Raw genomic sequence first — 21131 nt, forward strand, 5'->3', positions numbered from 1 at the left:
TTTTTTTTTGTTTAAATTTTTTCTAAAATAAAAATAGCCAAGTTACTTCTTATTACATCAGATACCTGCTAATGTCCCCTCAACATCGGTTCAGCCATTTCATAGATTAGCCGGAACAAATCAGACAGACAGAAAAAAATAAAAAGCATAATTTTGGTATATGTACCGTATATATATTCATATGAATGTAGAAAAAAGCGTTCATTTTAATATTACAAACAGGCACTTAGATTTTATTTAATTATATAGGTATTTGAAGCCATTGAATTCTGAATATACCATATATTCACGCCTTAATTTTACATTTTATTCAAATTATATATTTCTAGTTTAAAATACCGCAATGTTTCAAGATGAAGGTATTTAAACAAAGTGTGTTCCCGGTGATGACATATAGATCCGAGACCTCGTCATAATAGGGTCATGGAGACGACTATGCTCGGAGTTTTGCTGCGAGATCGAATCAGAAATGAGTTCCGCAGATGAACCAAGATCACTGATATTGCTCTAGGAAGTAGTAGGACCAAAACATTTTCGAGTGGCGACCATGAGCAGGTAGACGCGGCGTGGGTTGGCATTCCACAAGTGGACCGACGACATAAGGTCGCGGGAGGTCGCTGGACGCGGGCAGCAAGACCGGTCATCGTGGCGATCTTAGGGGAGGGGGGGCTATGCCTTATAGCAGGAGTGTACCGGCTGAAAAGAAGAAGAACCAAACATCTTGTATAGTATAATTTTAATGCCATAAACAGTTCAACGATATTTCATTTATTTTTATTTCTATAACAAAATTTTTGTAATAAAACATTTCATCTTAACTTTAGTATTACAGTCAGTAGGTGTTCGATTATAACTTTGTTAACTTGCTTAACTTAGATGATTTCTTAGTATATTGTGCCACCACTATCTAAATATAGACTAACGCGCATAAAATGTACCTTCGCTTAAATTCGCGGAGCCTTCAATCACGATCAAGCAGGTGGCGTGGCTGCAAATGGGCGATGGGCGTGGCTAAGATGAATGCTTGCGCCAATAGCGACGCACCAGCTCGTGACCCGCGCGCGTGACCAACACGGTGCGCGTGCGCTCGCTCTGCCAAGTAAGCACACCCTGCGCCCGCGCATAGTCACGCACCAGCGTGAAGTCGGCCTGTACACACAGTGACGTCACAACACGTTATACTTGTATATAACACCCAGAGCCATTCTAGCCCAGCGGTAGAGGAATGAGACTTGCAATTTCCAATTCCTTGCAAATTCCCAGGTTACAGTCTAAAAGACTGATTCATATTTTGTGCATTAATTACAAAAGATTGCAACAGCTCACAAACCAGGTTCCAGAGTATGGGCAGCGACTTCTGCTTACCGTAATACCTCACTGCGATCGCCCACAAGCTGGTGAATTTGGTATATCACCCATAAATATCCTTTGGACAGACCTATGCCGTGCAACGGGACACATATATGGGACGAAGCGGAATGTTCTATTTACCTTTATTTTGTAAAAGGCTTTTTATAAATGAACGTTTTATTACTCTCCTACAGAACTTCGACTTTCTACATATATATGCATACATGTATGCGTGAGTGTCTATCCGAACGCGATAACTTCTGATATGGCCTATAGATGGCGCTGGTAATAGATTGCCACAATACACATTTAAGTAATCATAAAATATTTTCAAGTTTTAAATCTTGATAGTATTAATCTGTGAGACAGGCCTGTGTCCAACAGTGGACGTCTGATAACTGAGTGACGTGGTGTGAGTGCGTACCTGCGACATGAACTGGTTGTACACGACTCCCTCCGTGTATGTGAAGCGGTTCCTCTCGGCCTCCCACAGCCGCACCTGATCCACCACGGTGGGCGGCAGCAGCGACGTCGCCCTGATGCCTGCGCTCTCAGACTTCATCATCTAAACAACAGGTTCCCATATAATGTAACTGACGTATCGTTGTTCCAGTTTATACTTTTTACAGTGGGAGTGGCTCGGGGGGTGAGAGGGGAATATTTGATTTTAACCAGGAAATATCTTACTAAATCTAAACCCCCCATTTGAGTAAACTCTAGTAGCCTGGACTTTCTATTCAAGTTTAAAATTTTGAACCATATTTTAATGACAAAGATTCTTCATGACAATTGATAATTTAACTTTTTTGGGTTTTTGAAAAAAGCAACTGTCGAGGTTTTTGCTACTTTTTTTCCACTTTATCTCTTCGTAAATTTTTGTACGATGATTTGGAATTGCTGGATACAGACAAGATCTATATCCTGAGTGTCTTTGTGGGAGAACTATGCCTTACAGTGGGCTTCTATCGGCTGACATGAACATAATATATTTCAGTGGTATATTAAATTCCCTTTTAAGTCTAAATTACATTTATTTAAACTTTTATAAGTAAATTCTCTGTTTTTTTTTCTCTGGGGTTTGGTCGGTCAGTGTTTAAATTATTTTACAAAGAAATTGATGGTACTGACCGCACGGCTTTTTATCCCTTCTTATTAAGATCCTTTAATTGTTTAATACAACTGTAAATAAATAAATATAGTTTCATAACCGCCTGTAAGTTTACTGCTTGAAATAAAGAATTTTGAAAGAAAAGAACATAAACTGTGGTACCATCTTCTATGAAGTCATTTATGACAATACCTTTATTAAAATATTAATTTAATTAAAAAGACATTGTTAAATTTACTAAGACCATATTGTCCCTTCGTAACCTAAGACGGGAATCCCCAACAACAGGGGCAAGAAAAAAGAAAAAACATAACCTTTAACACAGATCTAATTGTAAGTGCATACATAGTGAACTGTCAAGATCAGAAAGCCCTCACGGAATCGTCTATGAATTTGTGTTCCTCATGGAGAGAAAAAGAGGAGAAGAAGACAGGAATTGTGAGAAAGATCATACATCCCCAAAGGCTTATCACTAAGAGACGTGCATTTGGATAACCCAGGAGTGGTATATGGCGGTCACCTGCGGATGCGAATGCTGCTCCAGGTAGTGGATGATCTGGTCCGCAGTGATACCACCCCGCAGAGCCTGCCGCACCGACTCTCGCGTCAACACCCCCACCACTAAGTTCGGAAACCTGCGGATACAAGAGTCATGGTACATTTATTTCTCTTTATCATTTATTTTTCGACCCTTTATGTGCCATGCCCCCACCACCTTAGCCTTTCTAAAATTCTTACGCGTATACACATATTCACACACACACACACCCACATATATATATATATATATATATATATATATATATATATATATATATATATATATTCACACATGCAGTCAGGACTCTCCCGCGAGCTCTCCTAGTCCTGGTGCACGGATCCAAAGAACGGAGTCATCATTGCAGGTGAAGCTTTCATTTGGACACCTTCTTTTATGTTACCAACCTTATATTGACTAACTAAAGCTAGTAGGCTAAATGACATTAGAGAAGTGTTTCCCGACGTGGGACCAATATCCCACAGTGGGGCAATTTAAAACTGGACTCGACACGAGTTTCACACTTTCACTTTAACATATATATATACACACACACATACACACACATATATATATATATATATATGTTTGTTTGTGTGTGTGTGAATATTTATGTGTGTGCGTGTGTGCGCGCGTGCGTGTGCGCGTGCGTGCATGTGTGTGTGTACATGTGAGAGTCGAAAGGGTGTACATGAACATGTAAAAGTTGGGAGGGGGGGTATATGACAGAGTGTAGTTTGCATGTCAAAAGGTGAGGGGGTCTATATAAGAGAGAGTGGTGGGGTGTAATGCACCTGTAGAGCAGCTCGGTGAAGAGTCCAAGCAGCGCGACCTGCAGGCTGGTCTGCGTGTACGCATACACGCGGTAGTTGGTCTCGACCACGATGTAGCCGCGCGTGCGGGGGCCCCCCTCCAGCGGCACGGCGGGGGCGCTCCCATCGCGCACGCACGTTATGTTCAGCGCCAACCGCGTCGGGTAGAAGCGCCCCGCTTTACGCTAATCCGACAAACCGAAATCAAATGTTAAATTAATAATTACTGTCCAGTGTAATAACTTTTCTAATGATTTTTATATATTATTCGTAAAAGTGAATGGACCAATGAGCGGAAGCGGAGAGATGACCACGACAGTCTGTCGACCAACAAAACAAAACAACATTAATATTAAACTACGGCTAATAAATAAGCAAACGAAAATAAAAGAAAACGTGAATGTAATTATCCTGCAGAGAAAGTGATGAAATACGAAAAGAAATATAAGAAAAGGAAAGCAAAATGTTGTGAAGAGACAAAAAGAGAAATTGATGGAAGATATTAAGAAGGAAGAGAGAGGAGCATGGCGTGCATCTTTTTTGGAAATGGAGGAGGTTTTATATTGATATACAATCGCGATAAAAATTAAAACGACTCATTTAATTTTTTTCCACAAACATCACCGATAGATGTCGCTAGTAGTTGATTGCGTCATACTATGCATTGACGCGGGTAGTTTTAGAAAAATGCGCAGATGTGTTGAGCCTTATATATAAAATAATGACCATGTCCAACCATGACAGGAGTTGATATAAAAAACAGCAATTCAATAAAGAAAAATCAAGTAATGAAAAATCTGCCGAACAGAAAGTATGATGGAATCCTCAGAACACATCCTGATCTGATAAAAGACCACAAACTCGGTCATATCACAATAGTAAAGCGATTAGAGCAATAGATTTCTAATGTTACCTTCCTCTGGTAGACGAGGCCGAACTCCCGGAGGTGCTGCAGGAATACCAGCATGTTGTTGCTCATGCCCTCCGTGCTGTAGTCCTGATTCAACAACGTAATTTATATAAATATTCTCTAAAATCCTAGGCAATCATCATTTTAACCGATCTTCCACAGCTGGAAAAAGTCCTCCCCCAGTGATACTTCAAAGCGACCTTCATCTAATCTGTCACAAGAATCATCATTTAACATTGCAGCCACAAGACATGGACGTCTTGTCATGAATTTCCAATAGAACTTTCTAGAACTTCTTTTCTGACATTGTAGATTATTGTCCTAAGTTAACAAGTTCGTGGTCTCTAGAACCTACAGGCTTCTATGCTATGTACAGTACTCGGCAATAAATATTGCACATCGACCTTTGGAAAGAGACAATCGGCTGATTTCATCTTCGTTAAGCGTTATCTCTGTCGCACGAAATACAACGACTGACAAAACGTCACATAGGTAATGTGGGACAGAGATAGTGCTCTACGAAGACGAAATTAGCCGATTGACTCTTTTCAAAGGACAATTTATTCGTATAAAAACCACTCACCTTCCCCAGGGTACTGAAGCTTAACTGATAGAGGAAGGCCAGGCACTCGGCTGCACTTAGACTTCTTTTCTCTGCTGTATGCAGGTAATGCTGGAGAAACAGCCACACCTGGCAACGGATACTTTGTATTAACTAATATGTAAAACCGTCCGGATTGATACTGTATATAGAATTTTTTTTTAATATTATAATAGTGATGTATAAAATCTCATCTGCTATTAATCAATAAAAATCAAAATCAACTTGAAGTTAATTATTTACTATCTGTCATTGCAGACTGTACTGCAAGAAAATTATTAGTCATTATTAAAAAGGTATAAAAACTTTAAATTGCTGATAATTGAGATACCAATCACCCTGTATATTGCATTAAGGATATATTTAATGCCTCATCCTCACCTGTTTAGCCGTACTCAACAACAAGAACTGAAAACCAGCTCTGGTTATGACAGCTGAACCGTCTTCTGCATCTCTATAGCAACAGAAACACGAAATATTAATTTAAACATACAGCAAATTTTGTTTTCCTCTAAGCACGTGGAAGATTCCAACAGAAAGAAAAGAACAAAAAAAAGTGAAAGACATCAGTATAAACTGCAATTGAATTTTTTTTAACACAAATCACAGAGTAAATAAAACATCTGTCAGTATTGGGCAACATTTGATATGTCACTTCAACTAAAAATATTGTATATTTTAAAGCAAAAATCAAATAGTGTTTCTTAAGCCGAGGAATCCGTGAAGATCACTCAAGGAAATTTAATTTTTAATAATATTAATGAAAGCAACATAAAAAAGTAATAAAAATGTGCACAACTATATTCCACTTACTAATCTGGAAGGTCGGTAAAATTCAATTTTGGATATTGAAAACCAGCTCCCCCAATATAGTCCCGGGGAATTCCGGGTCAGGTAATTCCCCGGCTCAATTCTTTATTGATCATTACACTGGGACTGTCCGAGTATAAGTCACTTGCCAATATGACTTGATGCCAAACACACAAGCTTAATATTAAATATATTTGGAATAATAAAAAGCAATATCACATATAGTATTAAAATGAAAAATTCAAAAGTCCTTTGTTATATTTAAATTGTTTTAAGATCTTTTTTTATTAAATTTTAAATTACTTTTTAAACACATGTATATTTTAAAATAATTATCATTTTTGGCATATAATTCATTTATAGAATGTTTTTTAAACATACCATTGGAACAAATCAGGTTTCCCAATAAAAGTCTCTGTTGAATGCATTCCACTTATAAAAAATTAAGAAATGTTGTTTGAAAGAATAAAAATTTAAAAATTATCACGTCCTTTTCAGTCTTGCCTGTATAAAATAGGTAATTTAATTTTTAAAGTACACTCATGTGATAAAAAATATTGCTTTTTTTTACTTTTTTCGACATTGGGCAACTCCATATCACCGTGCGGTGGTCACAAAATATAATCTCCCTAATTATTAAATAATTAGGGAGAGTGATGATGTGTTGCCCACATTTTTTTAATTTTTTTTTTATTTCATTTTTCCCTGTACTTCAAAGAAAACAATAAACAATTGCCATAATAAAGCACTTAAAACATTATTATTATGAAATTATATCTTCTAACACGCCTGTTCATAATTCGTCTACTGAATGCATGATATTAAAAAAGAAAAAAAGTATTGAGTGCTACAAGTCACACTCACCTAGTCATCAAACCAGCGTGGAGCAGGATCCTTACGGCATCAGCACTGATGCCTTCCGTCTGAGCGCTGCCCACCATGTAGTGAAGCACACATTCCCAGCGCTCCAAGGCATATGAGTCCAGGAACGCTACATCTCGGGCTTTGCCATCGGGCTCCAATGATGAAGACATGCTCCATGGTCTTCCACTATTAACATAATATTTAATAAGTATATGTATTCTGGTCTTTCATTTCAGACCTCATTAGCAAAATCATGAACGCCAAACGAACCTACAAATTCATTGATTGTAGGTGTTGCCACCTACAATACGATCACACCCAGTTCATTCAAACTCTGCACCGTCCTAAAACACGTACTTGAGCTTCCAGGCGACGAGACGACTATAAGACAAGCCACGTGCACAGCACACCGTCATCGCCATTAGATTACCAACCGGTCTCGTCAAAAACATGATCATATAACTCAGGAAATACCAACCCCTGATCTATCTAGACAGAAGCGGTGCTGGAGTTTCCTTCGCCAATTCTTCCAGGGCTAAGCCTTCCCAAAATGGTAGCAGTGATATTAGCCAGGCAATAACTACTGATCTAATAAGTATATATGCAACAGTTTCATCATAAATATATAAAAGAAATTTAAAATTGAAAATTCAAAGAGAAAAATGTACGGTAAATTAATATTGAAAATCATTATATACAATGCATATACATTACACAATAATTATTATTGAATATATAAATATAGAAAAATATATAAATATAAACGGTATGTTAATGAAAAATCAATCAAAGGATAAAAACATTTATCAATTACAAAAACATAAAGAAAAACAAATATAATAAATAAAAATATATGTAAAATAATTATCTCTATGACAATATTGTACGATATCTCCATTTAAGCGAAACCAGCCTGTGTGTGTGTACATCAATTGTGAAATAGAATGTAATAATTTATTAATTTTAATTAAATAAGTACAAAGAGATGGTTAATTAAAGAGAGCAAATTTATGTTAGATAATTGCCTGAAGTGAATGCCTATTCCGAGAATGAGACATAACTGAATATACATGTGCGAGGGAGAGGGAAAACTTAACCTACTTCTACACAATTAAAGACATAGTTCTTTTTGTTAATCTATGTGGAAGTAACCAGCTTAATTTTTTTGTGGACCGACAACAAATTTAAGGTCAGCAGGAAAATTGAAGGTCAGTCAGGGAAATTGAAGGATGAAGCAGAAAACCGAACATGGTAGCAATCTTTTGGGGAAAACTATGCCTTACAGCAGATGTCTTTCGGCTGATATTATGATGATGATAATGTCAAATTTTGGTGATAATACTTCACAAACTTACCCTCCCAATAAAGCTACTTTGAGGTTCTTTTTGAAGGACTGCGCTAGAATCCAGCCGGGCAGACCTCCTGGTATTGGTGCCTCCTGCCACACGGACAATTCTGACAACGCCTCGCACGATTTGCTCTGTTCCCTGCAACAGAAAATTATTTTTTTATCCAGACTTTTTTTTTTGTTGACAATGTAATCTTTATTTTTATTTCTCTTTTTAAGTCAGAAATGTTTTAACTGCATTAATTTCCAAAAAATATTACACGAAAAATAGAGTATAAGTAGATAGGGAATAAATATAATACAAGCATAAGAAAATACCATATAAAACAAGGTATACCTTTAGTTTAAAAGACAACATGCATCACCTTAAAAAAAATAACATGGCAAATACACTATCAAATATTAAAGTATCAAATAATAAAAAAAAAACAAAAACCGAAAATAATCTCTTGGCAGATATTAAAACTAAAAAATAGCTCTTATGTCTATAAAGAGGTGTTTTAATTGTTGAAAAGATCCATTTCTAGTTAGACAGCTGTGAGTTTGTTCGCTTTTCTTGCTGTTGGTAAGTGGTAACCTTAATTGGTTTGAGTTTGGTCTTTTTTTAATAATAGGCAAGACAAGCATGGAATCCTACTAGAAACAATCAGCAGATCTTGTAGAACAGATCCAGATGATCAACTCCATTGTTCATCTTTTTGGTCTAAATAGTGCACTCTGACCTCTGGGTGGAAAGTCATGTGAAATTCCTACCAACTAAAACAGTGAATGCACCGTTGCCACAGAACTGGTAAATGTTTGACCCTCAACATTTGCAAGCCTGTCACCTAGCAAAACGTACTGCTGACATACCACTCAACATGTTAATAATATACATCTAATTTAACATTTGAATCAAAGGAATGGGAGGTCTAAAAAACTTTGTGGAACTTTATTACGAATATGTATACACTCAGACCTGTGAAACATTTGTTACCTTTAAAAATTATGTATTGAAGGAATTGAATTGTCATAATTTTCTATTTATTATAAATTTAAGCAACACATTTTAAATGTTTGCACACAGTGCATTAATACCATAACATACCATAATAGTTATTAATGATGTACTGCCTGAGGGCTTGTACAGCTTCGTCGGAGCTGAGTTCACGGAGTGGAAGGGTCCATGAATTTAAAAATAAAACAGAAGCTGGACAGACGCATTCCAGTAGTACAAAGTCATTCGATTATAGTAAAGTGCTCTACTCAAGTAGAGTTATGTAGTGTTCATGTGTATATACGGCTGCGTGGACCACAGGCGAGCGAAGGAAGGAAATGAATCCAACATCAATTTGCCCACGCTGTTGGCAGAATCTCTTTACAAGATCTATGAAACAATTTTAATGTGTACATTATAATATCAATCATGTAAACGAGTCAACAAATTATGTTCCACACACTATGATCAACTTTTTTCATTTTTTCTCTTCCTCTATCATACAATCAGTTGACGGACTATAAGCAGATGTGTTGGACTATAACAAATGGTTAGAGTACATTCATCTTTGGCAATATATCTGTGTTTAATTGGTATTTAAATGGAAGTATTATTGGCTCAAAATATTTTTTTTCAGCCAGTGCATTATCTATGGGATGCCCAACTGCACAATGAATAATATAGTTCCTTGAATGAATTTTGTAATACTATTTTGTAGTGAACAAATTTTAGACACGTGTAATGTATAGCTAGTACCATAGATATTTAAGAAGGCCAATAATAAAGTATAAAGATTAGTTACTTTGCATGTGTAGCGGAGACCCATGAAGCGACCACTGCCTGTGGTACAGGTTGCTCCACGAACAGCAACCTAATGACAAAATGTCGAGCCAACTCTGGTAGTTCTCTGGAATAAAGAAAAAATATATTCATATATATAAAATAAATTTTGATATTTCTTCAAGAAATAGTTTTTTATTTAGTCATCTGCATTTTTGTTTTAATATATTCACCGATATTGCTTTATAAATATCAATAGAAAATAATTCTGGATTTATATTAATAGAATTTTGTACTTTTATGTACATGGGTATGTGGTAATTAGGGGGAGGCATGTGAACATATGTGGAATACTGGCGAGTATTATAATATGTTTGGATTTCACATATTAAACAATTACATTTCAATTGTATAACAAGTGTTTACCTCGTGGTAGTGCAGGGATTTCCCACAAAATAATGTGCATATAATATATACTAAAAGATTTACAATCAAATATATATACTTATTAAAACAAAAAACACTAAGAAAGTGGACAAAGAATCACATACAATAAAGATAAATAACTTGTAAGGCTTTCTAAGTATTTGTTAAATACAAGAAGATTGCTAGCAGTGCTAGCTCAGTGGTAGAGAATAGACTTGCAATCATAGACCATAGGTTCCATTTCCAGGACACAATATTATATATTTCATGCTTTGTGCACTAATTATATAGATGATGGGCAGCAGCATCCTCTGCCTACTACAAAACCACACTATAAACATCAATCTGCCTGCTAAAGGTGGCAATTATAGTATATCACCCATAGATATCTTTGGGAAGGCCTATCTCTAGCTGTAGACATTTATAGGCTAAAACAATATAGGTAATTCTACAAAACATTGTAATTTTTTTAATGGTTGATGTTAAGCAGTTACAAGATCTATGATGCTGCATGCTTATCTTGAAGAAACCTATTCACTCTGGATTTGAAGGTTGTATTAAAAGCGCATTGTGATGTCAGCAAAGCCAACATCATTCTCCTTAACCATTAATTCTATTTCTCTATTAGTTCTTTCATTATTATTTAGATATTTACATACTTATATATATAACTAAATAATAAAGAAATGTTAAAAGCCTCCAATGCGATAATAAAATACCCAGATCAACCTTTTGTCATGTTTATGAACATATATTAACTTGATCTAAAAATTTATGTTAAAGTTATGATCTGGTATGACAGTTCTATTAAGGTTTTAAAAAAATGCTTTAACATATACAAAACATGCAAATAGCAATAAGACCTATTAAAAGATAATTTCAATTAGTTATTTCATTTTGCTAACTCCGAAAATGTCCACAATGTTTGGCCAAATAATCTCAAAACTTGCCATTTTGTAAAAGTCTATTTTTTACTATACTATGATTGATTGTATCAAAATTAAACTAAATATTAACTTCTAGAAATAATTCTCATTATATTGATATGGGCAAATTTTTAATGGTTTTTTATTTAATTGCTAAATGCACTTAAGTAATAATCACAAAAGTAACACTAGATATACAATAATGGCATAAATTTGTAAATGAAGAAAAAGATTATATTTTTTAAAAATTATTTTGTAAATCCAAATGGTTGGTAACAGTTAATAATATTTTATGACTTTTGTACTACTTTTGTACTACATCGACAAAATTTTGGATAGTAAAGTTTTTTTGGACACATTAAAATTCGAGATAGCCTTTGAGAATAATACACATGTCTTTAATCGAGTCTTACATGATTTTAAATAATATTTTTTTGTAGATTTAAAATAGAATACAAACCGATAAACAGCAAGACATATCGTTGGATAATTATATAAAGTTTCCAAAAACTGCGGTGTCCGGCTTTTCAGGTATTCATGAAGATTTTTGCACTGCAATGTCGGAGAAGGATTTAGATTTAAAGACTTTGAAGATTTCGATGATTCCGACATTTTCAGTGCTATTCACAACATAAATACATTAGGTTCAATGAGTCAAAACAAAATTTTAACACAAAATATAACAGAACAGAAAAATAACAAAGTTAACGAATCAAACCAATCACTGTCAATGTCAAAACCCGTTTATTTACGTAGATAAATACAAAATTAAATTTACGAAGTTGCGTATTATAAGTTTACTAAGAAAATAAGAAATGATAACAGGAAACTGGATGAATATTTTATAAATGCAATAAAAATGAAATACAAAGCGGCAAATGATTACAGATAACATACATTATATACCAATTATGTTTCATTAAATCATAATCAATGATTTAAAAAAAAAAACATCAGTCCATTTTGGTGAATATTTTTCATATATATTTTTTGTATATAATATTTTAATTGTTATTTGGATGGCATCATACAATATTCTGAAAATACTCTCAAAGATGCTTCATTCATTAAAACAAACATCTAACTTTCAAAAATGTTCTAACTATAAATGTTAAACTGATCCCACTTATAACATTTAGGTTCAAAATTGTAGAGAATAGATGGTAGTACTTAATGCCTGTTATAATTCCATTCCAAAGATTCTTTTTTCATCTCTTTGTCCCATGCAGAATAAAAAAGGTTTACTCACACAAAGTGAATGTACCGGTGTGTGCGTGCGAGCTTCGCGTCGGTACACGCACGCACACGGGCGCGGGGGAGCGAGTCGCCGCGTTCATTCCCGTCGGCAGATGGCAGACGCAGTGGACGCTCTTCGTCAGTCGTGCATAGACAACTGCGAGCGCAGTGTGCTCCCGGTCCGCTCAGCACCATTTTGTGTATTTCGTTTCCAACGGGACATTGAGTGTATGTGCTCCGTGAACAATTACAAATCGCGAACTCCGGTGCTGTCTTCGTGTCTTGCGTTTTACTCCCGACATGCTCGCCGAGGGATCGATGCGATATCTCGGGCGCTCGTAGACCGCGCCTCCGTCATGAGCGAGTGATCGTCGACGTAAAAAAAAGTTGAGACAGGAAACATGTCTGGGCGGCCCGCCGACGCGGATGCGAGCGAAGGGTTCGAGTTCGAAATTCGAAAGCGGTCATGTCATCGCCTCTCGGATTTGGCATAAGTCACCGTCCGATGTCAAAGTGGTGTACGGTGGTGTACCGCTCGCGCCGGGCGCCGGGACACGCAGCATGCAGTTGGTAGTGTGGTGGGCCGTGGCGTCGGCAGCGTGGGCGGCGTGGGCGCTGGCGGGCGCGTGCTCGTCGTCCGTGTCCAAGCGGCCGGCGAGGCCCGCGCGCCCGCAGCGCCCGCCGGCGCAGCCGCAGCCCGCGCCGCGCCTCAACGTCACGTTCCCCGTGTTCAAGTGCGAGCCCGACTACTCGGAGTACTACTGCCTCAACGGCGGCTCCTGCTTCACCGTCGTCATCTCCGACAGTCCCATCTACAACTGCGAGTGCCGAAGCGGCTTCGTGGGGCAGCGCTGCGAGTTCAAGGACCTGGACGACTCGTACGTGCTCACCAGCCGCCAGCTCATGATGGAGACGGCGTCGATCGCGGGCGGCGCGACCGTGGCGGTGTTCCTCGCGATTCTAGTCTGCTTCGGCGCGTGGGTCCGGCTGCACCGGCGCACGAAGGCGCCGCCCTTCGGCGAGGAGCGTGGAGCTCCTCCCGCCGTGCAGCTTGTAGCTGTGGCGGCGCCTCGCGGGCGCGTGCAGCTGTGCGCGGCGCGCTAGCGCTCCGTCCGCCGCCTCTGTACATAGAGTTCGTGTTAAGTTATGTGGAGGAACGGAGATAAGAAAAATTTATGTGATAATTATTTTACGAAGCTTATAATTTATTTGGAAGGAATTTCTTTTGTATATAGAGATCCGTGCTGTTCGGTTGCGTTGTGTGAATGTAAATTTCGGTCTCTCACTGTGAATTGTACCGTGTATTCTGTTCATGTTCTGTGTAATGGATGTGTTGACATCTGTGAAAATGTACCTTATGCTACTCGCTTCAAGTAGAGATGTTTTGTTATGTTGTTGCTGCCCCTGCCCTGGGGCACGCAGGGGCTAGTGCTCAGACTGGTTGGGTTCATGTTGGAATACCGGGAGGGGCTTCCAGTCTGGGCGGGGAGTTGTTCTGTGGGTGCGGAGGGTTTTGTTGCAGAAGCTGCATGTTATTGTTTCATATTGTAGCAAATGTGCAGTAGGTGCCCGCTCCATGACTTTTCAATGTTATTACTTTCTATACCTGTGTAAAAATGTCTCAATGTGTAAGATGTTAAATGTAAACAATTGTTGTTAATATAGTTAGTAATATTATGTAAAGGGTTCCATGGTGGGGCGGGATGCTCACTAGAGGCCCAGGGCTAGGGGCCTGCAGTGCTGCATTAGTACTTGTGAATCAATGTTTATTGTATTTATTAGTACTTGTTCTATGTTAAATAGAATTGTGATGAATTTGTTGTTTGTGGGGCGGCGAGTAGCAGAGTTCCTAGGCGCAGTGCCCGGCATGGTCTCGCACATTCCATCTCGCGGATAGAGTATTTACTGGTGTCAGTATTATTTTGTAATACGAATCTTAAGCCGGCAGCTTTACTTTTTAATTTATACCGGATATCCCATTGGGATAAAGCTGTAATATATTCGTTCGTGCCAGCGCATGGCCGGAGCGAGAAGGCTTTCTGTACATATAGCCCGTGTAGGTATTTATTAGATATTTATAAACATTTATTTATTGACTGCTTTATTTAGTTTAAAAAAAAAACTTGAGTATGAACAGCATCCAAGTTGCCTCATAACATGTAACGGTTGCATCTTAAAACTTGCTAAGCACAGCCTCGCATATCTTATTCCCTATTGTAATCTCGTCTCGAATCTCTCGTCTTAGTAAAAATCGTAAAACATTGGATGGAAAAGGAGTCCCTGCGATGTGGGCCGCTGGCGTTTAGAAGTTTCCACTCGGTTAATTGTCTCATTGAACACTCTGTCTGGACTTGTTTACCTTTGCTTTGGGCTTGAGCTTTGCATTTGAGTAATCTAATCACATCTGACGGTTTCTTTCAAATATATTTTCGAACGTTGGGCGGCCGACACCGCGAGGGAAACAAAAAAATAGCAAAGTTTGAGTTGTGAGGACGCCTGTTTCGGGGTTGGCCACTGGCGAGCTTCTGCTCCCGTTACTCGACACTACCCGTGGAGATCCCACTTGTTTGTTTACGTCGCCATGGGTCAGCCGCGAGCAGGCGTCCATTTGACGTACGGTCGCTAGTGACGTCCTTATCGATACGAGACGGTCTATATCAACATTCCAAAGTATATGTAAAATATTATCTACATCACTAATAATTTTGAAGTATCTGTTAAGACGCTACATTGTTAATTATACAGTTTTCTATTGATCATTTGTTAAAAGAAAATTATACGAAACTAAATCCTTATTTAATGTTTTTAATTGAAACCCACTGCCCTTATGCTCTTTTACACAACACAAAGTATACAATCATCGTAGTACTAAATATTTGTAAGAACAATGCCTGTTAATAGCCCAAATGACTAAACCTAACAAATACGTTAATTGTTGCAATCTTGACCCATTTTTTATGAAAACAGATATATCGGTTAATTTCAATGAGCGTGGCAACATTGCACCATTTAAATATTGTGTAAAACATACTTATGAATCGCTAAATACATAACAGCTAAATGGCAAAAAATAATCTTGACATATCCTGTCAACAATGCACACTATTTTTGACAGTTAATTAATGTTTATTATTTTTATTTGAATTTATTAAATTGACAGTTTACAGTAAATATAGTTCAGTTTTCATTATGTTAAATAGAATGTGTACGTTTTAATTGTGAAGCGTTCACAAAACGGATTGAGAAATAATACATAAAGCGTTCCGTGCGTCACAAAAGAGGCGGGATAAAAAAAAAAGTAAGCGCAAAGCAACGGCAACTAGCCATTGAGCTACTGGGAGCATATTTTTATGAATAGGTACCCGACCGGTCCGCCACCGGCGTCGCCTGCACAGAGTTCATTGAATGAGTGGTTGTCGGTTTGTTGACATTCCCCGAAAACCTGCCTCGCCCGGAATAGCTCGCAACACCCGATGGATGGACAACGACCGAAATAGAAACCGCTCCGAAGTAGATTAAAGCCCTTTTAGTAGTTCAATACAGATGAAACTCACCCATTTAGCCGAAATTAGGCAGGATGCATCACTAGGGATGTACCCGCGTCTATACCGCAATATATAAATAAAATATATATGCAATTAATACATCCTTGTAAATACATGCATAATTTATAGTACGCAAATAAATATTATGAATGGGTGTTTACACTCGTATTAATGAATGTTCGCGCAATATTTTACAATATTTCATAATATTGAAACATAAATTCCTTGACAGTGACATATGACAGAGAAACTAAAATATTTCTACAGTTGTTCTTAACTTTGTATAGATCGATATATATAAATTAAAGATGTTTTTAGTCTTAATAGAACGACTTCTGATTAAACAGGATATTTCATACGCTCACCTATGTTTATATATCAAATAACCCGATTATGTAATCGTGGTATAAGTATATGTTAGGTTTAGAATAATGGTGTTTATACAATAATATTAAGGCTCATTATTAAAAATTTAATGTTAATGATCTTCGATTCATAAATGCTTGTTTGGGGATCGAATGCAAATTTAGTGTTTATCGGTTGACACCGTCGTCCGTGGAACGGGGGCAGGCTGTGAAGGTAATTTAGTGGTGTGCTCGGTCGAAATCTTCGTGAATGAACGCATCAAGTCGACGCGAGCGCCGGAGACGTCCACTGGCTCCAAAGACGACCGGCGTAGCTTGAGCTGCCCCGCTCCCCCCGGGGCTGCGCGGAGACAGATGGAGACGCGGTCTCCGCTGAAGATTCACGGGTCACACTCCTGGCTGTGGGTTAGACGCGGCGGCGCGCTGCCCACGCCGAGATCCTTTATGGTCATCGGCCAGTGGTCATTGTGTCCAATTAACATGCCTACGTGGCCGGCCCACTTCGTAATGTTTGCCGCGCGAAAATCTTCCTGCCAATCGTAAAGACAATATGCGTATTTTAAACTTTAAACATGAGCATTTTCATATTATTATTACTTGATGTTGTGGAATGAATCCATATTAGAATTTATGAATTACATTTTTAAATCTTTATTCTAAATTTAAAAGATTTGATTATGAATTTGGTGAACATTTTAAAATTTTGGTATACAATTCATAATTTTTTTTTTTTACTTTATTCCGGGCAAAGATCTCAAAGGTATAAGATCTAACTTGACACTTTCGAAAAATACGTAAAAAATATTACTTTGCAGCATAAAACATTTAATTTTTATAAAGATATTGTGCTTTATAAATCTATGTAGACCGCATCTTAGGGTCGTAGAAAAGCATCGGATAGAAAAAAAAATACTTTCGATCAGAAGACGAGTATCAGTTATTTATTGAAGGTATACAGGTTATGTGACTGGTAATGACAAACCGTGCACGTACTTCTTAAATGGCGAGTAAAATTACTAGATATCATCGATGATTTACACCATATATTACATATTTACAGCAACAATTTACAAGCTATGAATTTGATACGAACACAATTAAACCGTCTATTTCCCTGACAGCTTCTAAATTCAAATCGACGTACGAATTTGAATGATAATAATTTATATCTAATAAGTACCATGACTGTAGTGGCCAGTGACACAAAGCGTTTTCACGTCAACTCTACAAAGGCATAGTATTTAATTTTAAATTAGTGGGCTAGAATTGTAGCTCGTTTTCTAGTGAATTTCTTTACCTAGTATTGAACGCTGTGTGAAAAATCGAGTATTTCCATATGCGGAATACTAACCATCTCTCATTGGACTATTTAAAAAATGCGAGTCTTCCTAGAGTCGCGTACATGATCCATATGAAATGTTACCCAAAAGCCACATATTGATATGAAACAAAATGCACATAGAAGTGAACCGCTTGTCTTTTTGCCTAATTGAATGAAGTAGTTTTCAAATGTTGTAAGTAGTCGTTTTAAATCATTTGATACATTGCCAAAACTGTACAGTTAAAGTCACAAAATTTTATTTTATACTAGCTGATCCCGCAAACGTTGTTTTGCAAAAAAAAATAAAGTTTTTAATTAACAAATGTAAGATAAGGGTTGATCGTAGAGGGGTGAAAATTTAGGTTTGTATGTATTTTTGTATGCTGTATCATAATAAAATAAAAACCAAAAAAATTGTTACCTTGAAACCCTTATCTCTTAAGGAAATAGATAGTAGCCGATTCTCAGACATACTGAATACGCATGTAAAATTTGGTAAAAATCGGTCAAGCCGTTTCGGAGGAGTTCAAGTTCGAACACCGTGACACGAGAATTTTATATATTAGATATAAATAACTGTCTTTTAAATACCTTACAATGTAAATTACAATATAATAATTGATTTCCTGATTTAAGTTTGGTGGGTCGTAAAGAAGTGTTAAAAATTGTCAAATTAAAATAATTAAGTTGTGATCGGTAAATGATGCGCGGGGATCGTGACGCGAGCTCAACAAGATGGGGCGCAGTGCATCTGGTGATGCGGTCAACTTCACCTGATTGCCTGATTAGTATCTCAGTGAAGTTTGAAGCCCATCTTCCGCCCGGGTGACTCTTCCTGGATCGCGCCAGATGGCGGCACGTGCGACGAAAAAACTGCCCGCTGTTGTCATAGATCAACGGGGTTCTAGACATCAACTCCAATAACGGCATCCATTATTATATTTTATTTAGTAAAGATTGACAATTTAATTTACAGAAATAAATACAATAGAATTTAAAAAAATATAAGACTAATTTCAGTGACAAAACCACATGTGCCAGTTTTTTTAAAAAAAATTGTTCGAAAATAAAAACATTTTTACGTACATACCTTAATCTAATTTTAAAAAGTTGTTGTTCTTTAATTAACTATTTAAATTTCGAATGAAACGTTTTAGGTCATACGAATAATTTGTAATAAATGAATGTTATGCATTTACTAACATAATTTGAAATATTTTGTTTGAACTTTTATTATCTTTGTTATTGGTAAATGTCTAAACCATTTATTTTTATAGACAATTGATTATAGAGAGACAAACGAGGGATGGGAGAGTGCTTTCCCACATCGGCGCGACAACGGAGAACTTATACACGATTATTATATCTACGTAAACGAAGAAAAAACTGTCTTTTTTAATCTGCAAATATCTTTTATTTATCACACGGTTCAAACTGTATTATATCGCGTGTTAAAACATTTACTTGTTTGATGTATATCGCTGTCGTTTGTTTCCTCCACGTGTGGGATGTTGTTTGGTTTTTATAAAATGTCTAAGTCCAAAAATATAAGATAATAGAAACGTCTGTTCGTAGGTAATCAAAATAATTTATCATTGCTTTAATAGAATGGTATGTATAGGCAGATACATCGATCATTTTAAGAATTGCTAATAATAAAAAAATTATATAAATCTGACAGAAGTTTTGGCGGGAATTTCATTTATTATTTACGATTTTGATTTGTTATTCAATATATAATCTGTATTGGTTCAATAGTTTTCTTTACAATTTAATCTTCATAGTGCGCGTTAGTGTTATAAACTCATCACTTTATTACTTCAGAAATTTTGATCTCAAATTATCCACACATAACATAAATTATATATACAATTTTTTTTAAAACGCACTATAAGAGGTACAGAGATTACATGATGATATTTTATATTCTCGAATAATTAATACCTTTATGTATAAGGTACAGTATCTCCAGAATCCTTATCTATATTGTATTTGTTAAAATATTTTATATGATCCAGTCAAACGATTGATTTACGTGAGACTGACGTAAATACAACATTTTTATAACACTTATAAAACAGTTAAAACGATTTAAAATATACAAATTTGAATGATGTCACAGGGGCTACGTTTATATTAGTGACAGTCTAGAATAGTCGTTTTATTGCCTGAACACCTGTACGCTTTTGTCCCAAGTATAGTGGAAATAAAAAAAAACTAAATGTACACATAATTTATGAGTTTTAAATAACCTTTAAATAAATTGTCGTTCATTTTGTTTTAATACTAGGTGCTTTATGCGACGTTGCCTACGTAATATATGATTGTAGAATATTAATGTTTGATTGGTTAATATATTTATTGATTTAATACAAAACATTTATCTTTAACGTTCCTTCTTGGCTATATTCGAATGTTGATGCGCGCCTTTAGCAGTTTTGGCTTTTACAGCTTCATCCTTCTTTTAATTAATTAATTAAATTAATTTCAAGTAGATACATTTTGAAATGATGTAGAAGGTGAGATGATTTTGACAGTGACAGGAGATATTATAAGATAAAACATTTGTATAGTCGTTTGTAAATAAGTGGGCAAAGGCATTATTTTTATGCCAGAATTTATTTTGAAAACCTATTTTTTGGTTTAATAATTCATTGATTTTAATATTCGTTTAAAATTATTCCTAGACATTGCCTGCCCTGTGATACTTCTTAGTTATTTCCTTATGACTGGCGGTCGGGCCAATCATAGTAACCGCTACAAAATTTCCCTGGGTGTTTTCTGTTTTCGGAAAGTTTTTTGGAGCCATGTAGGGTGGTGTTCCACAATTTTTTGCATCAGTCCAGCGGGTAGGTGAGCGTCATCTAGCCCTATATATATATACAGCTATAGATTTTCTCATATGCAGCTGAAGCACTTGAAATAAATTGCCAAGTGTATGTTTTTTTGTTTTTTCATTTCGTCTCCTAGAGGACAAGAATAATGACACAAAGTATTGAACGAATCATCGCCTCTGTGGAAGTTGCAAAATGCTCTACATTGCACTTCAGCGCTCAAGCTCTTAAACCTGTTGCACTCCGGGGGTGGCCTAAAAACCATTCGAGAACGCACGTGTCACCTGGCTTTTATCACGCCATTGTTTCATCAAGTGCCTAACGACGAGGGTGCACTTGTTTTTTAAATTTTCGATTGGCTGAATACCTCATTACCTATGC

At 36.6% G+C, this 21131-nt stretch overlaps 2 protein-coding genes across 2 annotated transcripts; one reads left to right on the top strand and one right to left on the bottom strand.

Annotated features, from left to right (window-relative positions):
• Positions 1-723: 723 nt before the first annotated feature.
• Positions 724-12210, bottom strand: mrn (general transcription factor IIH subunit 4 marionette). Its single transcript, XM_068764222.1, has 11 exons — positions 11910-12210; positions 10120-10224; positions 8349-8480; positions 6994-7179; positions 5701-5773; positions 5302-5409; positions 4722-4805; positions 3791-3993; positions 2979-3093; positions 1775-1915; positions 724-1149 (listed from the first exon to the last, which is right to left on the bottom strand). Exons 1-11 carry the CDS (start codon positions 12059-12061, stop codon positions 1012-1014), a joined length of 1437 nt encoding a protein of 478 aa, XP_068620323.1. The 5' UTR covers positions 12062-12210; the 3' UTR covers positions 724-1011.
• Positions 12211-12801: 591 nt separating this feature from the next.
• Positions 12802-15468, top strand: LOC137921457 (pro-epidermal growth factor-like). The gene has a single exon (XM_068764223.1). It carries the CDS (start codon positions 13112-13114, stop codon positions 13787-13789), a length of 678 nt encoding a protein of 225 aa, XP_068620324.1. The 5' UTR covers positions 12802-13111; the 3' UTR covers positions 13790-15468.
• The last annotated feature ends 5663 nt before the right edge of the window (positions 15469-21131 follow it).

Source organism: Battus philenor, unplaced genomic scaffold (genome assembly GCF_028537555.1).
Source record: "Battus philenor isolate CCGP_79_NKW_IND1 unplaced genomic scaffold, ilBatPhil1.0.hap1 SCAF_19, whole genome shotgun sequence".
Lineage (NCBI taxonomy): Eukaryota > Metazoa > Arthropoda > Insecta > Lepidoptera > Papilionidae > Battus > Battus philenor.